The 23,629-nt window shown below is 53.9% G+C and overlaps 9 protein-coding genes across 9 annotated transcripts in view, besides 31 other annotated features; all 9 read left to right on the top strand.

Moving 5' to 3' along the window:
• TraAM80_03586 (translation initiation factor IF-2) overlaps window positions 1-32 on the top strand; it is a gene marked incomplete at both ends in the record, with an annotated part of 984 nt that extends 952 nt beyond the window's left edge. Inside the window, one exon of the mRNA XM_029380549.1 lies at window positions 1-32. This exon is cut by the window's left edge and continues 952 nt beyond it. Within this exon, the coding sequence (XP_029239633.1) occupies window positions 1-32 (32 nt within the window).
• Window positions 33-1,060: 1,028 nt separating this feature from the next.
• TraAM80_03585 (uncharacterized protein) lies at window positions 1,061-6,019 on the top strand (the record flags this gene model as incomplete). Its single annotated transcript, XM_029380548.1, has 1 exon — window positions 1,061-6,019. One exon carries the CDS (start codon window positions 1,061-1,063, stop codon window positions 6,017-6,019), a length of 4,959 nt encoding a protein of 1,652 aa, XP_029239632.1.
• A 391-nt stretch (window positions 6,020-6,410) lies between these two features.
• TraAM80_03584 (large subunit ribosomal protein L21) lies at window positions 6,411-6,959 on the top strand (the record flags this gene model as incomplete). The annotated part of the gene is made up of 1 exon (XM_029380547.1): window positions 6,411-6,959. One exon carries the CDS (start codon window positions 6,411-6,413, stop codon window positions 6,957-6,959), a length of 549 nt encoding a protein of 182 aa, XP_029239631.1.
• Window positions 6,960-7,173: 214 nt separating this feature from the next.
• Window positions 7,174-7,220: a sequence feature (A-rich).
• A 747-nt stretch (window positions 7,221-7,967) lies between these two features.
• Window positions 7,968-8,363, top strand: TraAM80_03583 (guanin nucleotide-binding protein; the record flags this gene model as incomplete). The annotated part of the gene is made up of 1 exon (XM_029380546.1): window positions 7,968-8,363. The coding sequence occupies one exon, from the start codon at window positions 7,968-7,970 to the stop codon at window positions 8,361-8,363; it is 396 nt and encodes a 131-aa protein (XP_029239630.1).
• Window positions 8,364-8,654: 291 nt separating this feature from the next.
• Window positions 8,655-8,695: a microsatellite.
• Window positions 8,696-8,946: 251 nt separating this feature from the next.
• On the top strand, window positions 8,947-12,609 carry TraAM80_03582 (uncharacterized protein; the record flags this gene model as incomplete). Its single annotated transcript, XM_029380545.1, has 1 exon — window positions 8,947-12,609. One exon carries the CDS (start codon window positions 8,947-8,949, stop codon window positions 12,607-12,609), a length of 3,663 nt encoding a protein of 1,220 aa, XP_029239629.1.
• A 28-nt stretch (window positions 12,610-12,637) lies between these two features.
• Window positions 12,638-12,677: a microsatellite.
• Window positions 12,678-12,960: 283 nt separating this feature from the next.
• Window positions 12,961-12,977: a microsatellite.
• Window positions 12,978-13,372: 395 nt separating this feature from the next.
• Window positions 13,373-13,404: a microsatellite.
• Window positions 13,405-13,694: 290 nt separating this feature from the next.
• Window positions 13,695-13,729: a sequence feature (A-rich).
• Window positions 13,730-13,823: 94 nt separating this feature from the next.
• Window positions 13,824-13,849: a microsatellite.
• A 44-nt stretch (window positions 13,850-13,893) lies between these two features.
• TraAM80_03581 (fatty acid elongase) lies at window positions 13,894-14,745 on the top strand (the record flags this gene model as incomplete). The annotated part of the gene is made up of 1 exon (XM_029380544.1): window positions 13,894-14,745. One exon carries the CDS (start codon window positions 13,894-13,896, stop codon window positions 14,743-14,745), a length of 852 nt encoding a protein of 283 aa, XP_029239628.1.
• Window positions 14,746-14,932: 187 nt separating this feature from the next.
• Window positions 14,933-14,952: a microsatellite.
• Window positions 14,953-15,088: 136 nt separating this feature from the next.
• Window positions 15,089-15,101: a sequence feature (A-rich).
• Window positions 15,102-15,123: a microsatellite.
• A 307-nt stretch (window positions 15,124-15,430) lies between these two features.
• Window positions 15,431-15,485: a microsatellite.
• Window positions 15,486-16,040: 555 nt separating this feature from the next.
• Window positions 16,041-16,103: a microsatellite.
• Window positions 16,104-16,403: 300 nt separating this feature from the next.
• TraAM80_03580 (fatty acid elongase) lies at window positions 16,404-17,306 on the top strand (the record flags this gene model as incomplete). Its single annotated transcript, XM_029380543.1, has 1 exon — window positions 16,404-17,306. The coding sequence occupies one exon, from the start codon at window positions 16,404-16,406 to the stop codon at window positions 17,304-17,306; it is 903 nt and encodes a 300-aa protein (XP_029239627.1).
• Window positions 17,307-17,342: 36 nt separating this feature from the next.
• Window positions 17,343-17,377: a microsatellite.
• A 99-nt stretch (window positions 17,378-17,476) lies between these two features.
• Window positions 17,477-17,533: a microsatellite.
• A 628-nt stretch (window positions 17,534-18,161) lies between these two features.
• Window positions 18,162-18,190: a microsatellite.
• A 53-nt stretch (window positions 18,191-18,243) lies between these two features.
• Window positions 18,244-18,298: a microsatellite.
• Window positions 18,299-18,337: 39 nt separating this feature from the next.
• Window positions 18,338-18,366: a microsatellite.
• A 249-nt stretch (window positions 18,367-18,615) lies between these two features.
• Window positions 18,616-18,642: a microsatellite.
• A 319-nt stretch (window positions 18,643-18,961) lies between these two features.
• Window positions 18,962-18,993: a sequence feature (A-rich).
• A 13-nt stretch (window positions 18,994-19,006) lies between these two features.
• Window positions 19,007-19,037: a microsatellite.
• A 347-nt stretch (window positions 19,038-19,384) lies between these two features.
• On the top strand, window positions 19,385-20,224 carry TraAM80_03579 (fatty acid elongase; the record flags this gene model as incomplete). Its single annotated transcript, XM_029380542.1, has 1 exon — window positions 19,385-20,224. One exon carries the CDS (start codon window positions 19,385-19,387, stop codon window positions 20,222-20,224), a length of 840 nt encoding a protein of 279 aa, XP_029239626.1.
• Window positions 20,225-20,321: 97 nt separating this feature from the next.
• Window positions 20,322-20,400: a sequence feature (A-rich).
• Window positions 20,401-20,556: 156 nt separating this feature from the next.
• Window positions 20,557-20,574: a microsatellite.
• A 74-nt stretch (window positions 20,575-20,648) lies between these two features.
• Window positions 20,649-20,678: a microsatellite.
• A 310-nt stretch (window positions 20,679-20,988) lies between these two features.
• Window positions 20,989-21,046: a microsatellite.
• A 43-nt stretch (window positions 21,047-21,089) lies between these two features.
• Window positions 21,090-21,116: a microsatellite.
• A 17-nt stretch (window positions 21,117-21,133) lies between these two features.
• Window positions 21,134-21,168: a sequence feature (A-rich).
• A 159-nt stretch (window positions 21,169-21,327) lies between these two features.
• Window positions 21,328-21,356: a microsatellite.
• Window positions 21,357-21,386: a microsatellite.
• A 31-nt stretch (window positions 21,387-21,417) lies between these two features.
• On the top strand, window positions 21,418-22,284 carry TraAM80_03578 (fatty acid elongase; the record flags this gene model as incomplete). The annotated part of the gene is made up of 1 exon (XM_029380541.1): window positions 21,418-22,284. One exon carries the CDS (start codon window positions 21,418-21,420, stop codon window positions 22,282-22,284), a length of 867 nt encoding a protein of 288 aa, XP_029239625.1.
• Window positions 22,285-22,437: 153 nt separating this feature from the next.
• Window positions 22,438-22,472: a microsatellite.
• Window positions 22,473-22,734: 262 nt separating this feature from the next.
• Window positions 22,735-22,783: a microsatellite.
• A 795-nt stretch (window positions 22,784-23,578) lies between these two features.
• Window positions 23,579-23,629: a microsatellite.

The following is a 23,629-nucleotide window of genomic DNA, read 5'->3' as shown; positions in this document are numbered from 1 at the left end:
CCGTCTGCTGCTTCGGCTGCGCCATCTGGTAATAAAACTGAGGAAGGGGCACCGACATCGCCCACGGAGAAACCTTCAGCTGGCGCATACAAACCACCCATGAATACGCCGTCTGCTGCTTCGGCTGCGCCATCTGGTAATAAAACTGAGGAAGGGGCACCGACGTCGCCCACGGAGAAACCTTCAGTTGGCGCATACAAGCCACCCACGGACAGGCCTTCAGCTGGCGCATATAAGCCCCCCACGGACAGGCCTTCGGCTGGCGCATATAAGCCTCCCACGGACAGGCCATCCGCTGGCGCATACAAACCACCCACGGACAGGCCTTCAGCCGGCGCATATAAGCCCCCCACGGACAGGCCATCAGGTAATGTATACAGGCCACCAAACAGAAGCAGTGCTCCTCCGCCAAGCTAAAATCGTTGGTATGTGGTCAGCGTTCAGGCTGTCTATCTTTTTTTCGTAGTTTTGATCCGAGGCTGCCTTGAACTCCGCTGTAAAAAAAACAATTTCTAGGGATGGGTTTGATAGAATGCTGAAGTTGTATATCTAATAGTATGAGTGTCGTGGGAGGGAAGAGAAGGAGACTCGTACAAAGCACAATCGTCTAACGTCCCGTATGAAAGAGGAAGCAAGTACCAAGTTCCTTTTAATTTTGGTGCGCTTTATTAATAATTAAGCTCTATGAAATGAGAATAGTCAGCTGGGGGAGGGAGGAAGACTCCATATATCGTCTTGTATTGTGGAGATTGGTGTTGCAGTGGTCACTATTCTTTTTATTCATCTCTCCGTGTGTTGTCTGCTCTTTCTACCTCCGCTCTATCTGTCATATTGACACGTGATAATAAGGCGAGCTCTTGAATAAACAGCGTACATAGTGTTCCGTGTTTTGTTTTGTTTTTGGCGTGCGTACGCACATAGACATATACTGCAGACAAATAAACATAGATCGCTTAACGACATTGAGGAGGAGGGAGGACGTGTGAACGTAATATAGCGACGGGGTAACGAGAAACAACAACAAGACAAAAAAAAAAGAAGGGAGGGGGGGGGGGCATCGATGACGAGCCCGTTCTCTATCTTCCAAAACGGTGATCTTTGCCTGGAAGCCTCGGTAGACGGCGCACACGGAGCACTGCCGTCGTTGATTTTTTTGGAATCTCTTCTTTCCTCCGTCGTGCGAGTAAGTTCTCGGGCGGGCGGCAGAGCAAGGACTAAGGAGCAAGCGTCGGTGCACTGTCTCTCTCCATGGAATGAAGAGGAAAAATTGCGCTCCCTAGCTGCTCTCCACCCATGGATAGAGGGGGTCTCGTCCTCCAATTTGGGTACCGCAACGACTTTGTATCCCCCTTCCGCCACTACGGTTGCCGGTGGTTGTGAGGATGCGTGCAGCTTCCCTGGTCGCTTGGGCAGGGAGGAGTCCTTCTCGCTGGATGATGCCGCTGTGGAGAGTGTGGTGCGTGGGTCTTTCTGGAGGGCGTGTAGCGGCAACGGAGGCCGGGACACCAATGAACTGGGTCGTGTAGCGGAGGAGAGCACGCTGGATACACGACGACTGCATAGCAGGGTGCATGGACTGTGTCGATTATTGCAGCAGCGCCGTGAGGAACGTGCATACACACCCAAAACGCCTGTCGCGAAGTCGACTGGATTGAGAGAGATTCAAAAGCGTAGAAACGCAAGCGAAGAGAGTGAGAGGTTGGATACGAGGCGTATGTTTGATGTCATGACGGGGTCGGCAGAGGGGCGTTCAGTCCAGGATTTTGGTCATGGCGGCACGGAGCCCTTTCTGGTGGGTCTTGTCTGCCGTGAACCGTCTGGCGGGTCAACGCGGCATGCTCTCTCCGTGCGCCCGTTTGTCACAACGGGTCTAACGGCTCTTTCCGGCGAAGTTGGCGATGGCTTAGTGAGGGGTGATTTGGGAACCGAGGAACACACGGAAGAACCGGGCGAAAGCTCGTTTAGCGTGATGTTAATAGAGGTGGAAATGGACAGGCTGGATTCGGAGGAGTTGCAGATATCTGCCGTGTGGCAAACGCTCTTGTCAGTCGTTGATTTTGTGTACGCTGCTGCATCCGCCTCCATCATTGCCCGTGTCGCGTCCTCAATGAATGGTGTGTACTGTGCGGCTGTTGCAGCCCCAGGCTTTAGGCACTTTGGTGTTGGATGTGGCGCTCGGCCAGTGATGCCTCCCTCCTTTTTTTATAGTCTTGTGGGAGGAGAGGCCCCAGCAATGAGTATGAACCTGTGCTCTGGAAAGGCGCATTGCGTTAGTGACATTCACGCTGTGTTGGCGCAGCTGATGCTGACGCAGGAGTTGCGGGCGGTAACGTGTTGTCGGGATCCGCTTCAGTGGTCCATGCTGTTAACGCACACATGGCTTCTCACTAAGGGGGCGCAGGGCGTGGCCGCAGTTTTTTCCTTGCAAAAAAGGATGGGCAATGCCATCACTGCGGCTGTGGATATGTTTGTGGCCACCGCAGAAGGTGTGCTACTGGCCATGTACGCCATGGAGCCACTTCCACCCTTGTCACTTCGCGGGGATGCCATCGGCACAGTGACCGTTTTTCCGCGAGACTTAGCTCTGGAAGACGTGCTGCACATGGCCCATCAAGTGGCGTTGTTGGCCTTTGATACGGATGTTGTGCCTTGCGTGTTTGATGGGCGGCTCACTCCACGACATGCCGCACTTCAGGACGCGTACTGCGGTTGCCGCTACCACATTGCCCGCGACGCGTTGAATCGGGCGTGTAAGTTGGCGTCAGAATCCCTAAAGGAACGCCTGTGTGCGTTCGCAGCCCATGCCGCCACGCAGGCGCTGCAGCAGTCGCCTGTGAGGATAGTCTCCATGCTGGGTTCAGCTTGTAGCGAGGATGGGTCAGGGGCTGTCTCCCTTGTTGATGTCATTACGGAAGCCACGCAGTGGATCCACCACTTTCTCACGGCACCGCTCATTTCCCACTATGGGGTGCAGGACGGCACCGACACAAACCATGCGGCTGTAGCGGCAGCAACAGGGGGTGGGTGCGGTCATCGACACAGTCTCCCGTGTCGCATGGTGGAGAGCCCCATTATTGCAGCCGCGGCGCCCAACGCAAAGGCTGTTGTGCTGTCGGAGTACTTGGAGCAGACATTGCTTCCTGCCCTATTGGGGGCTGCGCGAGAGCGTGAGTCTGTGGTTCATGCGCAGGAACGCCGTGCATCGGAGACGCGTGAAGCACTACTGGTTGCGGAAGATAACTACCTGCAGCTTCAGCAGCGATTGGAGCAGGCTAAGGCTCAACTGGAGCATCAACGTGGGGTGCTGCAGGAGGCAAAGCGGCACAGCAGTGTCCTCCGTACGCAACTCCACGCGTGCTGCATGTGTTTGCGGAAGTTGGTGCAAACATGCGTTGGGTACGAGGAGACGCACGGCCATTTCACACGTCAGACACGGTTCCAGCTAAAGCACGGGGTTGTCATGAGTGATGCCGCTCCTGTGTCTGATTTCCCACCAGAGGGTCCACGTCAACGCGAGGCAATGATGGATATGGATGCCCTCGTGACGACACCACCAAAGGATGCTGCCAGTGTAAATGCGGCCATAAAAAGCCGGGAACTGACGATGCCCTTGAGTGCTGAGGATGACAGAGTTAATAACGACGCTTCAGCAGCAGTAGCAGTGGCGGTACCCTTATCTACCTCCTCCTCGTCGTGCGAGCAAGTGGAACTCCTAAAAAGATTGCTTCGCGACGCACACCAGCAGCTGAGGGCTAGCCACAACGTGTTGCTCTATCTCTACGAAGAGGCCCACGAGACCCTTCATCAAATGAGCGCCGATGGTGGTGATGTCGGCCTTGACGATTCCCGTCAGTTCCTCCTCTCTGCCTCGCCGCGGACTGCGCGCAATACGACGCCTGTGCGACGCTTAGGCCGGTCTGTGAGTGACGTAGCGAGTGAAGCAGTCTCTGCGGAGATCTTCGAGCGTACGCCAAGGAGGTTTGCAGCCGGAATGCCTGAGACCTCGCACCAGGAGCTGTATCTGGGGGAAAGCAGCCAACTGGCGGTGGTGAACACCTCAGCAAAGTCATCACCGTCGCCTGGCCTCAGTGGAATTCACTATGCGCTGCCAAACACGGATGTTGGCCCTACGGATCAGATGCCTTTGCCTCAGAAGCCGCAGCGGGACGGTGGTGAGGAAAAAGCTTGGCATCATTACACGCCGGTTTCCGGATGGTCGACGGCAGTAGTATCCCTGCTCCCCACACCGGACCGCGGTGTGACCTCCGCCGTGGAGGCCATCGCCGACCTGCAGCGTCAGCGGCAGGAGGCCGCAGAAGCCCTCACTCGACTAGAGAAGCAGTATGAGGCGGTGAATAGGCAATTGGAGGAACGGGACGCCGCACTCATGGAGGCGCAGAGCAAACACAAGGCGGAGGAGGAGCGGTGGGGTGCCGAACGAGAGGCACTCCTGAGTCGACTCCGCGCAGCTGCGGGGGAGACGTATATGGCAGAGAAGGCGTGCAAGGCGCATCAGCAGGAAGTGCAGCATTGGGCACACTCATGGGCGGAAATGATGGACGTAGCTGAGGCTGAAGCGAACAATGCGCTCCTCGCGAACGCCGGTGTGCACACGCTCGCAGTGTTGGATGATGTCGATGTCGATGATAGTGACAAAACGGGGGAGGATGGAAAACATATTAGTGGGGAGCGTGACACGACGCCAATCCGCGTGACGACCCCAGAGGAGGCTCTCGCCTGTGGAAAACGGCGGCTCCGCGGTCTCATGGTACGGGTAGAATCCACTGCACGCGAGCGTGCTAGCAACGTGGCGGAGCGACACACCGCAGTCTTGCAGAGGGAACTTGAACGCGCGCGAGAGCAGGCTCGCAAGGAGGAGCTGCAAAAGCAGGCTGATACCACCGCCACGCTTCGTGCGGCTGAGGGATTGGCGCGCACGGCAGAGGAAGCGGCCCACCTGCGGGAAGCCCTTGCAGCTGCGACGGAACGAGAAGGCCTTCTACGGCTGGATCGAGATGAGCTTGCGGTGCAGAAAGAAGACGTGTGGCGTCGTCTTCATTGCATGGAGGAGGCTTACGTGGCATTACTCAATATGTGGGAGGAAGCCGTGGTGCCTCGATGCGCAGTCCTGCTATGGCAGTGGGGTGACATGGTCACAGCCTTCCGTGAAAAAAACGATGCCCTCAAAGAACAGCTGAGGCAGTCGAAGGCTGAAGCACAATACCTAGGGGAGGTTCTCCACGTGCAAGCAGACGCTGCTCAACAAAGAGTGGAGGAGGTAGAACGGGTGACAAAGCAGCTGGATGGACATCGCATCGCTCAGTCAACTGCAGAGAAGCGCGTTGCACAGCTGCTTCGACGCCTGGACCAACTGGCCATGGCCTACGTGGTGTCCTGCAACACATGGGAACAGGCAATGGCGCGGCGGTGCGAGCTCCTCCTTGAGACGTGGGAGTATAGCTTACGTTTCAATATTTCACGACCACGGTGCGAGTGGACGTCGGGTGAGGCGCCTTGGTTGCGGGAGGCGGAGCCGCATGACCCATGTGGGCTGTTTCATGAGCTACAACAAAAGCGCCGCCGCATTGCGGAGCTGGAGGAGGCTCTGCGTCAAAACAAAGTCAGGTGTGAAACACTGGAGGAGGCGGTGGCGCAGCTGAACGCACTTCTTATGGCCCAGCGAGAGCTTGGCATGGCGCCGCCGCCGTCCCCGCCGCTCGTCTCGCACGAGTATGGGGTGTTACCGGCCGCAGACATGGGAACCACCAACGCGGCTCCTTTAGTGAACGCCTTCTATACCTTGCCCAATCGTCTGAGTGACACTGGCGGGGGCGACATGCACCCACTGTGGGGTGTCGCCGCAGGTTCGCAGTCCGGTGCAAAAAGGCCTTCCGCCGTGTCACTTGAGGATCTGCTGCAGTTGAACTCGGCGGGGCATGTGGAGGATTCCATGGGGCCGCGACCGCTGAATTGGTACCTGCAGTCGCTGTCAGCCATTGAAAGCACCTTGTTGCGTTGACAGGGATGAGAAGGGGGGGGGGAACACACAAAGCGAAAGGAGGAGTTAGTGAAGTGGTTGCTGCTGCTAGTTGTGTTGTTGGTTAACGGTGTGGGAAAGGGATTGTATATTCATGCCCCCGCTGGTGACTTTTCTTCCGCCTTGGCGGCCCGCCAATCCTACTTTTGCTTTGCTGTCGTGCGTTGTGTCTGACGATTCATGGCTGCTGCTGTTTTTTTTTGTTTTTGTTTGCTTGTAGCGGTGGTGTGTGGGTGGGTGTCTCGCCGTCGAAGGGGCGAAGAGGTCACAAGTTTTGTCGCGAGTGCGTGCGTGTTTGACGGTCGTGGCAGTCGCAAGAGCCGGAGCGGGGAGAGCGGCGTGGAAGGAGACGTCATTTTAGTAAACACAGGCGATGAGCCACGTGCACTGCGCAAACCCGCTTTTGGCCAAGACACTTCAACCGCTCCTTGACGGCCCGAAGTTTGCCGTCGTGTACTGCGGCAATCTGCAGTACAAGGTGTCTGTGGGCGACGTGATCGCGGTGCAGCGGCTGCGGGCGGAGATTGGGAGCTGCATTGCACTTAAGAAGGTGTTGATGGTCGGCGGCCCGCGGTTCACAGCGGTCGGGCGGCCGCTGCTCGCCGACGTCCGGGTGACGGCGGAGGTGGAGGAGCAGAAGCGGATGCGCAACATCGTGTCGCTCTTCGCCACCCCCGGCCGTCGACACACACGGTGGGTGGATGCGCCGCACGCCGCCACAATCCTGCGCATCCGCGAGATTCAGTACGCGCCGCAGGTGGCGGGGGAGCTGGACAAATACAGTGGTGTGCTGCGGGACGACTTTGCGCCTGAGACGCACACGAACCCCGTGTACACCACGGATGACGGCCTGGACGTCTTTAGGAAGCGGGATACGGAGGCTGTGGAGAAGGCCAGTGCGTTCCTGGACCTCATGCAGTAGCCGCCGCAGACACACGCACACGACGTGGGTGGTGCAGCGAGGGAAGCGAAGGAGAGGAGGCGAGAGGGATGGAATAGAGGAGAATGAATGAAAGGGTCTCTCGGTGCAGAATGGGATTTGTCACTTCTTACCAACTGCACTTCTTTCGGCTTTTCGTTGTGCGTGGTATATATATATATATGCTGATTTTCATCTCTGCCTTCTCTCCAACACGTTTTATATTCTTCTTTCTTTTTATTTTTACTTTGTTTTTCTCTCTTTCCTTATTGCCCTCTCTTTCTCTTGTACTCTGCCACCGCAGTAGCAGCGAGCAGGGGCAAAACACATGAGGAGGAAGAAGAAATAAACAAAAACAAAAAAACGGGGGGCGGGGGGAAATACATTCAGCCGCCAGGATACTCCCAATGGCGTTGGGCGCTGTGCCCCACGACGGCCTCGAGAAGAGGCGGCCCTCGAACATCGATGACGACAGCTGCAACGGCGATAGCGTCCGCGACGCCGGCGGGGAGTGTGACCCTGCACCTCCGGCGGCCGCCTCCAAAACGTATGCGGTTCCCTTCCTGCATGTTTTTTATTCCGGCCTACAACGTGGCCATTGTTGGTGACTGCGGGGCTGGCACGAGCAACGTCGTCTTGCGTTTCACTCACAACGGCCTTGACATTCACGCCCCGTCAACCGTTGGGGTGGAGTTTATCTTGCGCGAGTTGTAGGTGCCGGCGGCTTGCGTGGGCGAGAGTGAGCGCGTCATCGTCCAACTGTAGGACGCCCCCGAACAGAAGCAGTGCGCCGCGATCAGCGCTGTTTTCTTCCGCGGTGCCGTGTGGGTTGTGTTTGTGTGTGATGTGACGCAGCAGGAGACGCTCCTGCGGCTTCCCATGTAGTCTGCGCACGTGCGGCGGCATGCGTACGAGGACTGCGTGTGCGTTGTTCTGGTGAACGAGACGGGCCTCAACCACCTGCGCGTCGTGTCCACGGAAGCGGCGGAGGACGTCGCCCACCGTCTGGGCATGCGCCACTTCACCGCCCCTGCCCGCAACGGCGACAGCGTCACCCACGCCTTCATGCAATTTGAGGTGTCGATGAATGCCGTGCAGCAGGCGAAGCGGCTTGCCGCAGCAGTAACAAGTCGATTGCGCTCAGATCCGGCGGTGGTGCCAGTCTTATCGGGACGAAGCCAAGACGGCGTATTGTGGTCCACGCCGCTTTCATCTGCAGCGCGTGGAATGGTTGGTAGATGGATTTGTGCGGCTTTAGTGCGGAACAAAATGCACGCGGCAAGGCAAACACGTCCGCGGCAGGTTGCTGCGTGTAATCTCGAAAGCTGTGAGTGCGGCGGAAGGAGCTTTATGTGTGTGTGTGTGTGTGTGAATGCAGGCGTGCAATGTGCGCCTGTTTCAAAATAAAAAAAAAATGTTTTTTGGACAACTCTTTTCTCTTTCTTTCTTGGTACGTTGTTAGTTACAGACGTGTGCATTAATCATGTGGGTCCGCATAGTTACTTTTCATTATGATTATTACTATTTTCTTTTTTTGTTGGTGGGTGGTGTTGTTTTATTTCACTTTCCACGCTTTGTTGTTTTCTCCTCATCGCCTTAATTTCCTGCTTGCACCTCTCGCACTCACATGCGACTCATGCCCACAGAGAAAGAGAATGCATTGATGCGCGAGGTTTGTGTGAACAAAGTCCTCCTTTGGAACAGAGAACAGACGAAGGTGAAAGAAAGAAGGAGAGAGATACGTAATGGCAGAGTTGTTGGGGCCACGTATATTTCTTTCTGCTGTTGCCTTGAGCTGTGTGGGTCAGCCACGGTGAGAGGAGGGGGGAAGCTGCTGCCGCTGTTGCTGCTCAATGCAGGGTGCGTTGTAATGTATGTGTACTTCGCATGTTTGTTGCCTATTATTCCTTCATTCCCTTCTTGGTGGTATGCGTGCGCCTGCGTGCTTTTGTTGGCTTGAAGTGTTCCCTGTTAACTAGTGGGTGGGAAGATGGCGGTCCATCTCACCCCGCTGAAGCGCAGTCAGTTGCTCGACTTGGGGAGGCTGTTGGAGTCGGTGCTGCGTTCCTCCTGCTCCTCCCCGCTAGGTTCCTCACTTGGGGTGCTGAGTGGCGATAATAGCGCCGTCTCCAACGCGCATGCTGGCGTGTCTGGGCACCCGTTTGCTTGTGGAGCGTTTTGTGACGTCTTCGAGGACCCCTCGACACGGCACGCCTGGCGTCTCTACGACAAAATGCTCTATCTTGTGTGGTGGTCGTACCGCCCGCCGTGTTGCACCGAGTGTGGAATGCGAGACGCGTGGGTGCCTTCCGCAGACAGTGAGATGAAGTGCTGGCACTGCGGAAGTGGGGCGGGAACGAGTTTCGTGAAGGACATCGTGGAAGATATCCCGGCGTTGGAAAACGAGGACGGGGACGAGGATGGCGATAGTGACGGGGGTGATGTGGCCGGCGAGGACGGTGCCATGGCCACGGGCGGTGGTGCCGGTGGCGGAGGCCCTGTTGCATCTTACATGTTTTTTTACGAATGGCTTTCCCGCATGCAGTTGATGGAGCGCGGGAGGGAAGTGGTGCTCCCCACCGGAGAAAACCTCGCCGCTGTACTGCGTGCCGCATACGACTTGGCGTTGCTATTTGTTGTGCCGGGGCTACCGAGTACCGGTGCCGCCGTGTTGCAGGGCGGGGCGTTGTACCTGAGCCTCGTGCTTCATCGTTTTCCTGCACCGTTTCCGCTGTTTCGTTTAGCAGGCCGCGGCAACGTGGCAAACCAGCCCCAGGGTGGCCCTGCCGCCACGACGCTTTTGGAGTTGGCTGGGGAAGAGCAGCGGGGTGAGTTGCAGTGGGTCGACGTGGAGCTGCTCGGTGCGCTCATCGGGGTCTCACTGTCTGACTTTTTTGAATCCTCGCAGGTGGCTGTGCAGTACTTGCAGAATGTCATGACTGTAGCGGCGGCCTTTGCGGTGCCAAGTGTGCTGTGGCACCCGCAGCGTGTGGAAAGCAGAGCCGAGTACATGATGGCGCTGCGAGACAAACGGTCGTGTGCCACCCCGCTTCACTCTACGGCGGTGTCGAGCGGCCTTTCACCGGAGCACACAGCGATGATTGTCGCGTTGGAGCTTGCACGTGCGTTTGATACCGAGCCGTGTAGTTCCGTTGAACACTGCGAACGCATCGGGGCATGGCTGGATCGCCACGGCTTGTACCCACAGCGCCAGGCCTACCAAACCCGGAGCCGTTCCAAGCAGGATAATAGTAATGATAATAATAATAATAATAGCCACGCCCCGCAGCATTGTCACAGTGCCCAGCCGTCGCTGGTGAATGGAGGGGCGTCCGACAAGCCGCATGCAACGCGCGCAGTGGCCGCCACCGAGGACACGGCGTGGTGGGTGTCACCGATCACCACCGATGTCTCCCCGTTCGCTGGGAGTATGCAGGTGGTCTTATTGTCGCCGTGCGCAAATGCTCTGCTTTACGTGTTTGCGCGTGCCTTTTCCATGTCGGCACTGGAGTTGGCAGATATGGCGGTGAGCAGTGGACTGTACCACGGGCCCACACGTTTCTTTGACACCCTGCGGCAGGCGGCACAGTCAGGGAACTATACAGTTATGCCGCTCTTCCGGCGACTCTCGCCCGTCACTTCTGTCTGGACGAGCGCCTACTTCGCACTGCATTCTGAGGATCGACTCCCGCTTTTGGCGGCTCTGCAACACATACGCGCCGCCACAACGCGTGAGAAGGAGCTGCCTGTGGCACGTGTGGTGCAGCGCATTCTACGCAAGCATCAGGCGTCGCGGCAGTATCAGTTTAACTACTCCATACGTGTCACGGACGATTCCGAGAAGCAGCCGTTTAAAGGAGTGTATTTTCTTAGTTTTTTGACGGAGCGCTTTGCCGTCTACACCGGTGTCCGCTCGGCGCGGAAGACGGTGACCTTCGACGCGGCAACGGGAAAAATCACCCTCTGCGTCATTGGTGCGAAGGAGCAGCAAGTGGAGTCGCTTCACGTGGAGTTCAACGGCCCCATCATAGCCCACATCGAGACGGAGAGTGCGAAGTGTGTCATTGACTGCGTGCGTCAGTCGCTCAGTGCGGAGAGCTGGCAGGTGACGGTGCGTCATTTGGACCGTTGCGGTCGGGTGCGGCGGCGCATGCGGGTTCCGATGCTTGCCTCACGTCTTGATGCGTTGGCTTCGGTGCGGGAGGCGACCGCGATGGCGTCCCACCCGATTGCGAGCAACACCACGCTGCTGGGGTGGGGCGAGACGGAGGTCCTCTTCACATCTTTGCCGTACGCCAACAACGTCGCGTATGCCGTGGGACTTCGGCGGGAGTTGCAGCTAAATCTCCTTTCGCTCCCGAAGCCGTCACTTGTGTTTGGGATTTCGGAGAACCGCGTGATCGCCATGTACGCCTCTCTTGTGGCTCTGCTAGAGGGCATTGAGCAGCGGCTTTCCCAGCCCTCATCCGCTGGGGCCACCACGACATGGGTAGATGTTTTGCTGAGCGAAGAGGAGGAGTGGGAGTTGGAGGCGGTCCATGCAGGCGGCAGACTTCGGCCCAGGGACCCGCCGCTCTCGCACGCTAATATCAGCAATGCGGCCCCGGAGAGTTTCCTGCTCCCCCCTGCCTCCACAGCGGTGGTGGAACAGCAGCAGCAACAACAACAAAATGGGACTTCGAAGCAAATATCATCGCGCAGTCGAGAGATGCGGTCAGTTCCGACTTACCAGGAGGTCTTGTTGGGGCTCACTCGACCCCAGCGGGGCGGCGGCGGCCGTGTGGTTCCAGGCTGCCGTGTGCGTCCGACGCCACACCGTGAACGACAGCAGCGCCGTGTAATTCAGCAGCCGCAACAGTCCCAACGATTCCGCGGGGATGCGGGCGATGGCGTGTGCCACGGCACCGCAGCAGCGTCCACGAGTCGGGGTTGCTCCTCTTTTAATCTGTTCAGTGCTGAGGAGTGTCGAAGGCGGCTCTACCGCCTGCTTGAATTTATCGCAGTGTATGTGGCGCAGCGGCAAAAGTGTGAGGGGTCCAACGCCGTCGTTCACACTGAAGCAGCAACAGGGATGGGCAGTGGGGAAGCGAGTGTGACAGCCCGTCCCGTTGATGCCGTGGCGGGCGTGAGAAGGGAGCCGGCGTCGCCGCGGCCGAGTCACACTCCGCAGCAGCCGTCGACGCCGCGTGAGAAACCAATGTCGAGGCACAACACATCACCCTCTCTAAATGGCACTACCCCTTCGCTGAAGCCAAAACCGCCGCTGCACCATGGTCCGCCTTCTGCCGCAAAGCCGCTTTCCTCGTCGCCCTTAGTGGAGGCCTCGCAGCCGCACCGTCATCAACGTCGTCAGCGCCGCTCACGCTCCGAGGCTGGAGAGGGCAGCGAGGATACGGACCAGGACGGACGCAGCCCGCTCGCCTCTGCTGCTGTGCAAGGCAGCGGCACCATCGACAGAGCCCTGTGCCCGCGAAAGCGCAGTCGTCCACGCAACGAGGAGACGGGGCTGCAGCCACCGCCACCACCACGCTCCACCTCGCCATCGGCATCATCTTCCCACTCGGGCCTTGACGGCTCCTCCTCGCGGACGGAGGGCAGTTCGGACCGACGGCCACAACCACGACGACGACGACGACGTCAACGATACATGTAGGGCACAGCACCTTTGTGAGTTGGCTTTGTATTATTGTTATTATTATTCTTATTTTGCTTTGTTTTGTTTCTTTCTGCACTGCGGCAGATGTGTGTGTTTCAGCGACAAGGGGGGGGACGTGCGGGCAACATTAGACAACCGAGTGAGTAAAGCATAAAAGCAGCGTGTGGCAGGTGGCAAGCGAGCCAAACTAAACCTGGAAGCTAAAGGAGAAGGCGACAAATATGCGTGTATATATATTCATATATATTCTCCTATTTGACTTAAGAGACGTGTAACAGGAAAAGAGAAGGACCCTCTCCTGTTGTGTTGTGCTGTGTTGTGACAACGGCGAAGAATGAGCAGGAAGGGGAGAGAGAGAGAGAGAGGGCGGGGGCTGCTCGCTTTCGGTGTTAGTTCCACGCACCTTCGCGGCGTGCGTTGCTTCTGCCTTGTAGCCGGCGAGGTTGGCACCTCTGCCGCAACGGCAGAGGTGAAAAGACGCAGTAAAAGAATAGGAAGCAATGCAAGAACGAAAAAGGATATCTTATTGATGTTGTTAAGAGACTTGTGGAAAGCGGAGTGTGAGGGGAGTGTGCGAGCGGGTGTGAGGATAACAGAGTGAGACGCTGGTGTGGTTTGCGTACATTGGGGTTGCCTTGCTTGTTGGATGGGAGGGTGAGCGGTGGCGGGTGGCGGGGTCTCCGCGGCGCCTCCCACTGCCTCCGTTCCAGGCGGGAGCCCGGTTTGTTCTTTAAAACAAAAACGCCTAGATGAGCCCATCTGTTTGCTTGTTTTTTTTTTTGTTTGTTTGTTGTAAATAAACTGCACCAGCGTGGGGCGGATGGGCGCGGTGGGTGAAACTCCTTTGCTTTTGTTTTCTTCTTGTCTCTTTATCTCGTGTTGCAAAAACAAAAACAAAAAGGAAGAGGGCCTTCGTCCAAGCGCACCATTTCTCTTGGGGACTCACAAAACGAAGCGCGAGGGGAAAACGGAGGGGTAGGCGTTCAAGAAGGGACAATCAAAAACGAAGAGGAAATTGGTGAAGAAGGGAAGAAGCAGGCCTCAAGGCAGGAAGCGCGGGGAGCGACACGTTTATCTCATCATCTCTTTCTCTGTCTCTCTCCCTTTCTTTCTATTTATATCCTTCCTCTGTGGGTGATACATTTAATACACTTAAAAAAAAAAAAAACGAAGCAGATAACCACGTAAGGCAGCAGTCAGACATCAATAATAAAGAAGGAACGAACGAACGAAAGAAGGGAGTAAATAATTATTGTTATTATAATTAAAAATAATACAAATATGGACTTTGCAGTAAGTAAGATTCAGCAACTTCGAAATTTACCTCGCAATTTTAAGGGGGAGGTTGCGACTGTGGTCTTTGATGACTCTGTGGATGTTCTCATCTACGCCTGCGTGTTATATGTTGTTCTCGTGTTTTGCGTCCCCACGCACGTAATGAAAAACCGTGAGCCTTTTAACCTGCGGGTGCCCCTCATTATCTGGAACCTTGCACTCTGTCTCTTTTCCGTATGCGGCACTGTATCGTGTGTTAATAACATGATCTACCTCTACCTGGATCGCGGGTTCTACAAGACCACCTGCTTTTTCGACAAAAACGTCACCTTTGACGGGGAATTAGCATTCTGGGTCTTCTACTTTATTCTTTCCAAAATTCCTGAAATGCTTGACACCGTCTTCCTCGTCTTTCAAAAGAAACCTGTGATCTTTCTGCACTGGTACCACCACCTTACAGTCACCATTTTCTGCTGGCACGCTGGAAGCGCGCTGATTTCCAGCGGGCTGTGGTTTGCAACGATGAACTACTGCGTGCACGCCATCATGTATTTCTACTACTTTATCTGTGCATGTGGACTGCGTAAGATGATTCGCCCCATTGCCCCATTCATCACGATGATGCAGCTCCTCCAAATGGTGGTGGGGACGCTCATTGTGGGATACACGGCCTACCACTCGTACCTGAGCGGGTACGGCTGCGAGGTGAACCGCACAAGCATTCGTCTTGGCCTTGTGATGTATGCCAGTTACTTTGTCCTTTTCGCCATGCTATTTGGAAGGCTGTACCTGAAGAAGGGCAAGTCGACTGGTGTCGCCGCCCACGCATCGGAAAAAATGCGCAATGGAAAAAACTAGTAGTGGTGAGCCAAGCGCAGCTGCCAGTGGGGAACAGTCTGTGGGAGGAAGAACCAGGTGTTGGATTATTTACTTTTCCTTTTTTGTTAGAGCGTGAATAACAACAAGGGAGTTTGGGGGGGGGGGGCTTCCTTCATTTCGTGTTAGCCTCTTACTTCTTCTTATGCCCCCTCCCCCCCAAACTCCCTTGTTGTTATTGTTGTTGTTTTACGGTTTCACTCCTCATATTTTTCTGATTGAGTGCACCGATGCTTAACGTCAGCCATGCTCTTGAGAAGGTGTGTGGGCAGCAAGGCAAAAGAGAGAAAGGGAGTGGGAGAAGGAAACGAGTGCATACTTCCCCGTTTTGATTCGTGTTTTGTTTTTTTTTTTTTTTTTGGTGGGGGAGGGGGTTAGAGCATAAATCGAGTGATGTTTCACTTTTTCCTTCGCATTCTGTCAAGGATGACGCAACGAATGTGCAAAGTCAAAAGGGGGGGAAAAAGGACGGGAAAGGGAGAGGTGCACAGCGTATGTGTGTGAGCAGGTCGGGGGCTCCGTGGCTTTTACGGCCCTTATTACGGTACGTGTCTATATTCAATTGAAACTGAAGACGAAGAGGTACACGTGGGGTGGGGAAGAAGGGGGAAGGGGGATGTCTTGGGGAAATCTGATAGCGTGGGGGCGCGCTTCTGCGTGGTTAGGTTGTGTGTGTGTGTGTGTTTGTGTTTGTGTACTGTGAAATGTTTGGGGGTGTTGTGCGGAGCTTTCTTGGGGTGTCTGACCCGCTTTTGCTCTGTGTGCACCGCCCGGTTGTATCTTGTCTTTGTGTTGTGGCCGCGTGTGACTGTCGCTTTGCGCTGCCTTCCAGGCACGGCTTGCGCGATACAGCGTGTGTAGTGCCCATCAGCGAGGACGTGGCAGGGGGGAAAGTCACTCCTGTCATCTTCTGCGTTGCTGGACTCCACTGAACGTTGGAGTTTTTCATAGCGTCACAGAAAAACCTGGCGTGGGGTTCACGGCGTGTATCCGGTTGCGGCACTTTGTGGGCCCGGCAGCCCTGAGCATATGTGGCTTTGCTGAGTAGCAGCATGTTTGCTAGGCCACCCGCACACCGCGTGGCACGAGTATTGCCGGTCACCATCCGCTGACATGCGCAGGCTATTCAGTGGGCACTCACTGGTCACGTCTCGTACTATTGTCTCTCTACTCAACTTCTTGTTTTTTCTTTTGCGTGCCTTTCACGGTGCGTACATGCCGTGACATTGTCACCTTGTATTGATGCCTTTCTTTTTTTGTGTGTGCAGCTGTGCGCCTTGTTGTTACTGCGTTGTTGTTGTTGTTGTTGTTTTTCGTTTTGTTTTTTCTCTTTTTGTGTTACTCTCAGCACGGCGGAACAAACAAAAAATTACGCAACAACAACAAGAAGTAAAACTAAATAGTTGTGGGAAAATAAGGGGGAGGGAGATTGGAGCACAAAGCGGAATAAAAGTATCCACATTTATAATTCGGTTGCGTTGTATTGCCTCTTTTTTGCATTCCATATAATACAGTGGTAAAGGGGGAAAAAGGAACTTGTTGCTTGACGCGTTCCCCAGTCAAGAGGGGGGTATATTCATTTAAACAGCCTTGACATTACGGAGAACTGCGTCCGTTTCAGTGTGTATTTGTGGTGGAAGATGGCAGACGTATTCATGCAGATGAGCACTTGGCGCACAGAAGACTTCCGTGGCGAATATGTGCGGGATTGGATGCAGGGGCACACGGATGTGCCCGTCCTCGCAGTGGTGTTCTACCTCGCCCTTGTGCTGTATGTGCCACAGCATGTTATGGCGCACCGCCGGCCACTGAACCTGCGCTTTCTGAACATAGTGTGGAACCTGCTGCTTACAGTCTTCTCCATCTGCGGGGCGTACCACTGCGTACCGCGACTGCTGGAGCTGGTCATCTCCTCGCGTATCAGTGGGATGACGGCTGGCCTCAAGCTGGGCCCTAACACCACCGTGCCTGAATTACAAGGAGGTTTGTATAACTCCGCTTGTGCTTGGAATGACAAAATTTTTTTTGATGGGACTGTGGGCATTTGGGTAAGCGCCTTTATTCTTTCCAAAATTCCTGAAATGCTTGACACCGTCTTCCTCGTCTTTCAAAAGAAATCTGTGATCTTTCTGCACTGGTACCACCATGCCACAGTGATGCTTTTCTGCTGGCACGCGTACGCGTACACCATTTCCAGCGGGCTGTGGTTTGCAACGATGAACTACTGCGTGCACGCCATCATGTATTTCTACTACTTTATCTGTGCATGTGGACTGCGTAAGATGATTCGCCCCATTGCCCCATTCATCACGATGATGCAGCTCCTCCAAATGGTGGTGGGGACGCTCATTGTGGGATACACGGCCTACCACTCGTACCTGAGCGGGTACGGCTGCGAGGTGAACCGCACAAGCATTCGCCTTGGCCTTGTGATGTACATCAGCTATTTTATCCTCTTTTTACAGCTGTACCACAGAAGCTATATCAAGCCCAAGGCGAATCCAGCGTTGAAGATGTCGAATGGAGAGAAAAAATACAACTAACAAGGAAGGAATGGTTTGACATTAATGCATGTTTTTAAGAAAAAACAAAAAAAAATAAAATAAAACAAAAAGCAATGGGAATGGCAGGGTGTGGGTTTTTTTTTGTGTTCTTCGTGGATTCTATATCTATATTCATGGTTAACAAACCCACTTTTTGGTTTCCCTCATGCGTGTGTGTGTGTGTGTGATTATGTGCGTCTGTGTGTGTGTGTGTGTGTGTGAGTGTGGGTATGAAGCGAGGCGGGGCGTTGTACGGCGGATAATGTGCGGGTTCATGTGTATCGATGGTTTATTGCTAGGGGTATACTACCACACGACGTGTTCAGTGGCTGTGGTGTGAGCCCACAACAGTGACGAGGCGGATGAAGAAGACAGGGGGAGAGAGGAAGGGGGCATGACGTGGCTGCCGTAGTCCGAGCCAATGTGTCAGGTGTGTCTTTCATGTGTGCAAGACAACGCATGTACCTGTTTGTGCAGCATCCGTATTGGTAGGCAGTCGATGCACTCGGAACCGGCGGGGTGTGGAGAGCAGCGACTCTGCAAAGAAAGGTCGGGGGAAAAAGGGCAGTGACGATGTCCCGATGGCCTTCTTCTGCTACGTCGCTTTAACACGTGTGCCTCAGTGGATTTACTGCTGCTGCTGTCGTCACTCGTGGCGCCCTCACACCCTGCCTGCGGGCGTACAACACACACGAGCAGGTGTGGCCCAACACGTTCTTCTTCTTTTCCCTTACGGCTGCGTTTTGCTTTTAAGGCTGTCTACGCGTCTGCCTGTCCCCATGTGGCGTCATCACATTGCGTGAGGGTGGTAGGAGGAGCAGACATAAACCCGCCCCCGCCTTCCATTTCCTGTCCTTTTTTTTTTTNTTTTTTTTTTTTTTTTTAAGTTAAACCTGAACAGAGTGTGGGCGAGTTGGTGGATGTGTTAACAATTATGAAGAAAAAATGAAAAGGGAAAAAAGATACAGATCGTATAAGAAGAAGGAAAAAAGTCAGGGCAATGAGCAAACCTTTTTTTTATTATAGTTATTGGAGGAGGAGGAGGATTCGGCGGAGGGGATGTGGTAATGCATCATTTATATCATTACTCTAACCTGTGCTGGTGCTATGCTGATGTTAGAAGTGTCCTCTGTTTCACTTTGCGTCACCCCTACCTCTTTGATGTGGGGCATAGTGCGGTGTTGTGTTAGAGGTTGTCACTTTTTTCTACTCGCCCCTGTATGTGTTGGGGCTCCGGGTACTGGCGGAAAAAGGTGGTGGCTCCGCCCGCTCCCTTGATGTTCTCTCTTTATTTTATTTTATTTTTTTCTCTTTCTTTCTTTCTTTCTTTCTTTCTCTCGCCGGCATGTCACCCGCGTTTTGTTTTTTCTTCTTCTTCTTTTGTGTGTGTGTGTGCCGTGCGTGGGAAATAAAATAGGGGAGATGTGATGACTTCTGTGGGAAGTAGTGGTTGTGGTTTAGGAAGGCCCACTTGCGTCCTGCACAGATTGCTGATTGTTCCTTTTTTTTTCTTCCCGTTGTATATGTCTTTTTTCTTTAAGTGTCAGGGTATGGCCGTGCCGCTGGAAGTGGGGGGGGAGGCGTGTTGCACGTCAACGCGACCTCTCCCATATCGTCTTTCTGTTTTTCCTTTCACCTCCTCTCCACCCAAACCCTTTCTTCTGTTGTTTTTTTTTTTTTTGCTTTTACCTGTCTGTTTCCACACACACACACACACACACACACACACACGCCTGCATCCCTGCCTGGGCGCATATGTGTGTATATGTGATTGTGTGCGCGCTCATGCCTGTCCTCTCACTTCTTCCTTCTCTCTATCTATATCTCTTGTTGGGGGTTGTATTGGTCTCGGTGTGTTCAGAAAGAGAGTGAGACGGAAGTTTGTTGGTGTTTGAAGGTTTCTAGCGACTCATTCCGTGCGTCTGTGTTGTGTTATTGTTGTTTTTCTCTGCAGGGTTGCGTGTACGTTGTGGAGTGCACCAAAAGGGAAGGAGAGAGAAACAGGAAGAGACTGCCGTGCAACTGCATACATATATTTGTAGGTACTTCTCACATCCACTTTGGGAGCGGCGACGAAGATGTTTCCGTACGTGGAGGGATACGACGGCTATGCCATTAAAAAGTGGATGTTAGACAACGTGGATGTGCTTGGCTACCTAAGTCTTGGCTATCTGGCGATGGTGTGGAAGGGGCCTGCCCTGGCGAAGCAGTTGAACGGGGAGAAGGGCCGGGTGAGCAACTCTGAGGCGCTTCGCTACATCATCATCGTGTGGAACATCCTGCTCTCAACGTTCTCCTTCTTTGGCATGATTGTCGTGGTCCCGGCGCTGCTGCTGCGGATCTACAGTCGAGGGATGGTGAGAACGATGTGTGACCAGAATGATGCGATACTGTACGAGACTCCCGTGGGGTTCTGGACTGGCATGTTTGTGCTGTCGAAAGTCCCTGAGTTGGTCGACACCGCGCTGCTGCTGTTACAGGGCAAGTTCCCACCCTTCCTGCACTGGTACCACCACGTCACGGTGATGATCTTCTCGTGGCACACGTACTGCGACCGCACCAGCACCATGCTCATCTTTGCCGCGATGAACCTGACAGTGCACACCATCATGTACTTCTACTTTGCAATGTGCGCCTGCGGCTTCAAGAAGACGATGCGGAAGTTTGCGCCCTTCATCACAATGCTGCAGATTGCGCAGATGGTGGTGGGGACCATGGTGACGGTGTACTCGGCGTACACGGTGTACACAACCCCGGTGGGAGCGACGCCGCGCTGCCACGTTTCCAAGTCCAACGCACGAATGGGTGTGCTCATGTACCTCAGCTACCTCTACCTTTTTTCCGTCATGTTCGTCGGCGCATACCTGCGGCCAAAGAAGCCGGCGCCCAATTGTGCCGTCGCAGGTAAGAATGAATAACGTTGGTCACATTCACATAAGTGACGGGGAGGATGGATATGTCGTTTGCTTGCGTGTGCCTCATGAGGGATGAGAGGGAAAAAGCGGGCGCAAACATTTTTTGTTTCTTTTTTTGTTTTTTGTTTTGTTTGTTTTTGTTGTTGATTTTTGTATTTTCTGTCTGTGTGTGTGTGTGTGTGTGGCGTGTTGAACACGGGGTTGCGGAAGGAGCGGGAGGGAGTCGATTGGCACGTTCTACGACCACCCATCTCTCCTTAGGTGCGCGTTGCGGCCGCCGCGGGGGGCGGGGCGGGATGTAGTGGGAGAAGAGGGCAGGAGAGGAAAACTCCAAGCCCCCCCCCCCCCCCCCCAAATGGCCGGGAACGCACACACGGCATCGTCGGCGCACCCGCCGTCAGCACGGAGGAACGGTGGTGGTAGTGCAATAATATATATATACATACATAATATATATGTGTTCCTACAAATGCACCGAGAGAGTGAGAATGAGAGAAAATGAAAAGAAAAAAGGAAAAACAGAGGTATGCGTGGAGTTGTACCCAACTTGGTGCATAACACGTTTTGTCTGTCACTGGTGCACCGTCACCCGCTTCTAACTGGGCTCTCGTTCGCGATGTACACATGGCACGTCCATGGGCGGTTAGGGGGATGGGTTTGCATGCAGAGGGTATAGTCGTATCGTGTGTGCGTGTGTCCATGGCTGAGTGCGGTGGCGGAAACAGGGTATCTTGTAATACACTCATTAAGGAAAGCGGTGTTACCCCGTTTTTTGTTGTTGTTTTATATATATTGTCAGTATTCCTTTTTGTTTGTTTGTTTGTTGGGAGGGAAGAGGGGTGAAATGTGAAGGAGTAAAACCACGTGTGAGAGAAGCAAGAGAAAGAGAGAGAGAAACGAGGCTGTGCGGAATTATGTCTTTGTTTTGCGTTTTTGTTGTTGGTTTTAACGATAAGCGTGACGATGTTATGGCACGTGCGATGTCCATCAACATGCGATGCCTGGCGGGCGCTATGTGCCTCCCTCCCTCTGCGTTATGCCCCTCCAACCTTCGCTCAAGTTGGCTGAAACATCAGCTGCATTTCCCTACAAAAAGCGTATTGGCAACACTAACAACACACACACACACACACACACATACGTACATACATACATACATACATACTTGCAGCGTATAACTCACCCCACAGGCCACGATGGAGTTCATGCAAGCCTGGGATGGCCACACAGTTCGCAGGTGGATGGTTGAGAACGTGGATGTGGTGGGCTACATTTGCGGTTGCTACCTCACGTTGGTGTTCACGGGGCCAAAACTCTTTGCGAGACTCAAGGGACGCGGTGAGGCAACCGCAGCGGCGCCCGAAAAGCGAAGCGAGGATAGCTTGGGCTTTTCGGCGGTGCGTCGTGCCATGGTGCTGTGGAACTTGGGCCTCTCTATATTCTCAATCTTTGGCACCAGCACTGTCACGCCTACTTTGGTCCGCAACATTGTGAACAAGGGCTTCTACGAAGCCACCTGCACTTTCAATGAGGAGGAATTCTACACGACAAGTGTGGGTTTCTGGATGGGTATTTTTGCCCTTTCGAAGATTCCTGAGTTGATGGACACCGTCTTTTTGGTGCTTCAAGGAAAGCAGCCTCTTCCGTTCCTGCACTGGTATCACCACGTCACGGTGCTGCTCTTCTCGTGGCACACGTACTGCGTTGGAAGCTCTGGGTACATTTGGGTGGCGGCTATGAACTACAGTGTGCACTCAATCATGTACCTCTACTTCGCCATTGCAGTGATGGGCTACAAGAGCCTTGTACGTCCGCTGGCGCCTTACATCACCCTGATGCAAATCTCGCAGATGGTCATGGGCTGCTTTGTTACCCTGTACGCGATGCGAGCGAGTTATGAGGGCCGTGGATGCGGCATGTCTTGGTCGAACATGCGTATCCAACTGCTGATGTACGCCAGCTACCTCTACCTCTTCTCGGAGATGTTCGTGAAGGCGCACGTCCTTCCACGGCCGAAGCCGGTGGCCGGCACCGTCAACGGCCCCACAAAAAAGTCAAACTGAGGGGCACGCAACTGGGGTGGAGGTTGTATTTACTTCTCGTTGATTGTCAAAGTTCTACGAGAGGCTAATTATGGATATATTTATATGTAGCTTCTTTATTTTTCTTTAATAATACCAGAACAATAACATATTTTTATTTTTGTTGTGGACGAGTTTGATTTCTTTTTTGTTTGTTTTGTTTTGTTTTTGCGCGTGTTCGCTCTCCTGCTCTCGCTCCACCCACCCTGCTCTTCTGATACGCTCGCTAGAAGCAGTGTGGGGAAAAGGATCAGGGTGGGGAAGAAAAAAAGAGAGAGAACGCGAGTGAGGAAGAACCTGTACGGAGGTAGAAGTCAGGAGAGAACAAACGGGAAAGAGGCGGTGACCACACGATGGCAGCTGCTCAGAGTTTTAATCTCATCTACGCGTGTAGCAACGCCATTAGCAATGGCGTCCTTTTTTGCTATGAACTGTGTGTGTGTGTTGTGTTTGTTTGTTTTTTTTTTTTTTTTTTTTTTTTGGGGGGGGGTAGGGTACTACTCCAATCCTTTGTTTTTAATAGTTTGTGTTGTGTTGTTGTTGATAATCGTTGTTCCCGCACAACTCACTGTTTAGAATTATTGGTGGTGGTGGTGGTAATTTTCGTTTTGGTGGGTTTACTTGTTTCTCTGTTTTTCTGTAATGCAGTCTCTCTCCTCCTCTTTTGCTCGTTCTTTGTCTGCCTGTGTGGAAAGGGAAGGGAGACCTGCGGGGACACAGCGGAGTTCCACTAGGATAGAAAATGGGCGTGTTCCTCTTCGCCTGGGTGTACGTGCAGAACTGCAACGACAGGCACATGCACTGCGCTCTCAACCGCGTCATTGGCCTTGCGGGGGGTACGCGGTCGCCTTCTGTGCTGTGTTCGTGAAAGGGGGACACCGTTTCTGTGCTGGGTAATATCGTGCCAGCGCGGCTGAGCACCGCGCTCAGGCAGACCAGAGTCACCAGCATGAGCCGCTTCATGACATTGGTGATGTGGAATGTTGTGGCTCAGGCGGTGGCCCGAAAAAATGTCAATTTGAAGAATAAAAAAAAAATGGGGAGACGAATAACGGGGTGCAAAAATGTGGATTTATGTGGGTGGGTGAACGTTTTGTTTTTGTTTCTTTGCTTTTGCTGCTGATGCGCTGCCTTTGTCCTGCCGTGGGCATGGGGGTTGCGCTTGTTTCAAGCACCATTGGGCGTTTATTTTTTATCTGACTGTGGGAGAGGAACTGTGGGCAGATTGGACTCGGTGGGCTTTGCGTTCATCCCTTGTTCTTTCTCTCTCTCTTTCTGTGTGTGTGTGTGTGTGTGTGTGTGTGTGTGTGTGTGTGTGTGTGTGTGT

Source organism: Trypanosoma rangeli, assembly GCF_003719475.1.
Source record: "Trypanosoma rangeli strain AM80 chromosome Unknown Tra_15.4_contig_00094, whole genome shotgun sequence".
In the NCBI taxonomy this organism is placed as follows: Eukaryota; Euglenozoa; class Kinetoplastea; order Trypanosomatida; family Trypanosomatidae; genus Trypanosoma; species Trypanosoma rangeli.
The sequence above is the reverse complement of the archived record's forward strand: the minus strand, read 5'-3'. Positions and strand labels throughout refer to the sequence as shown.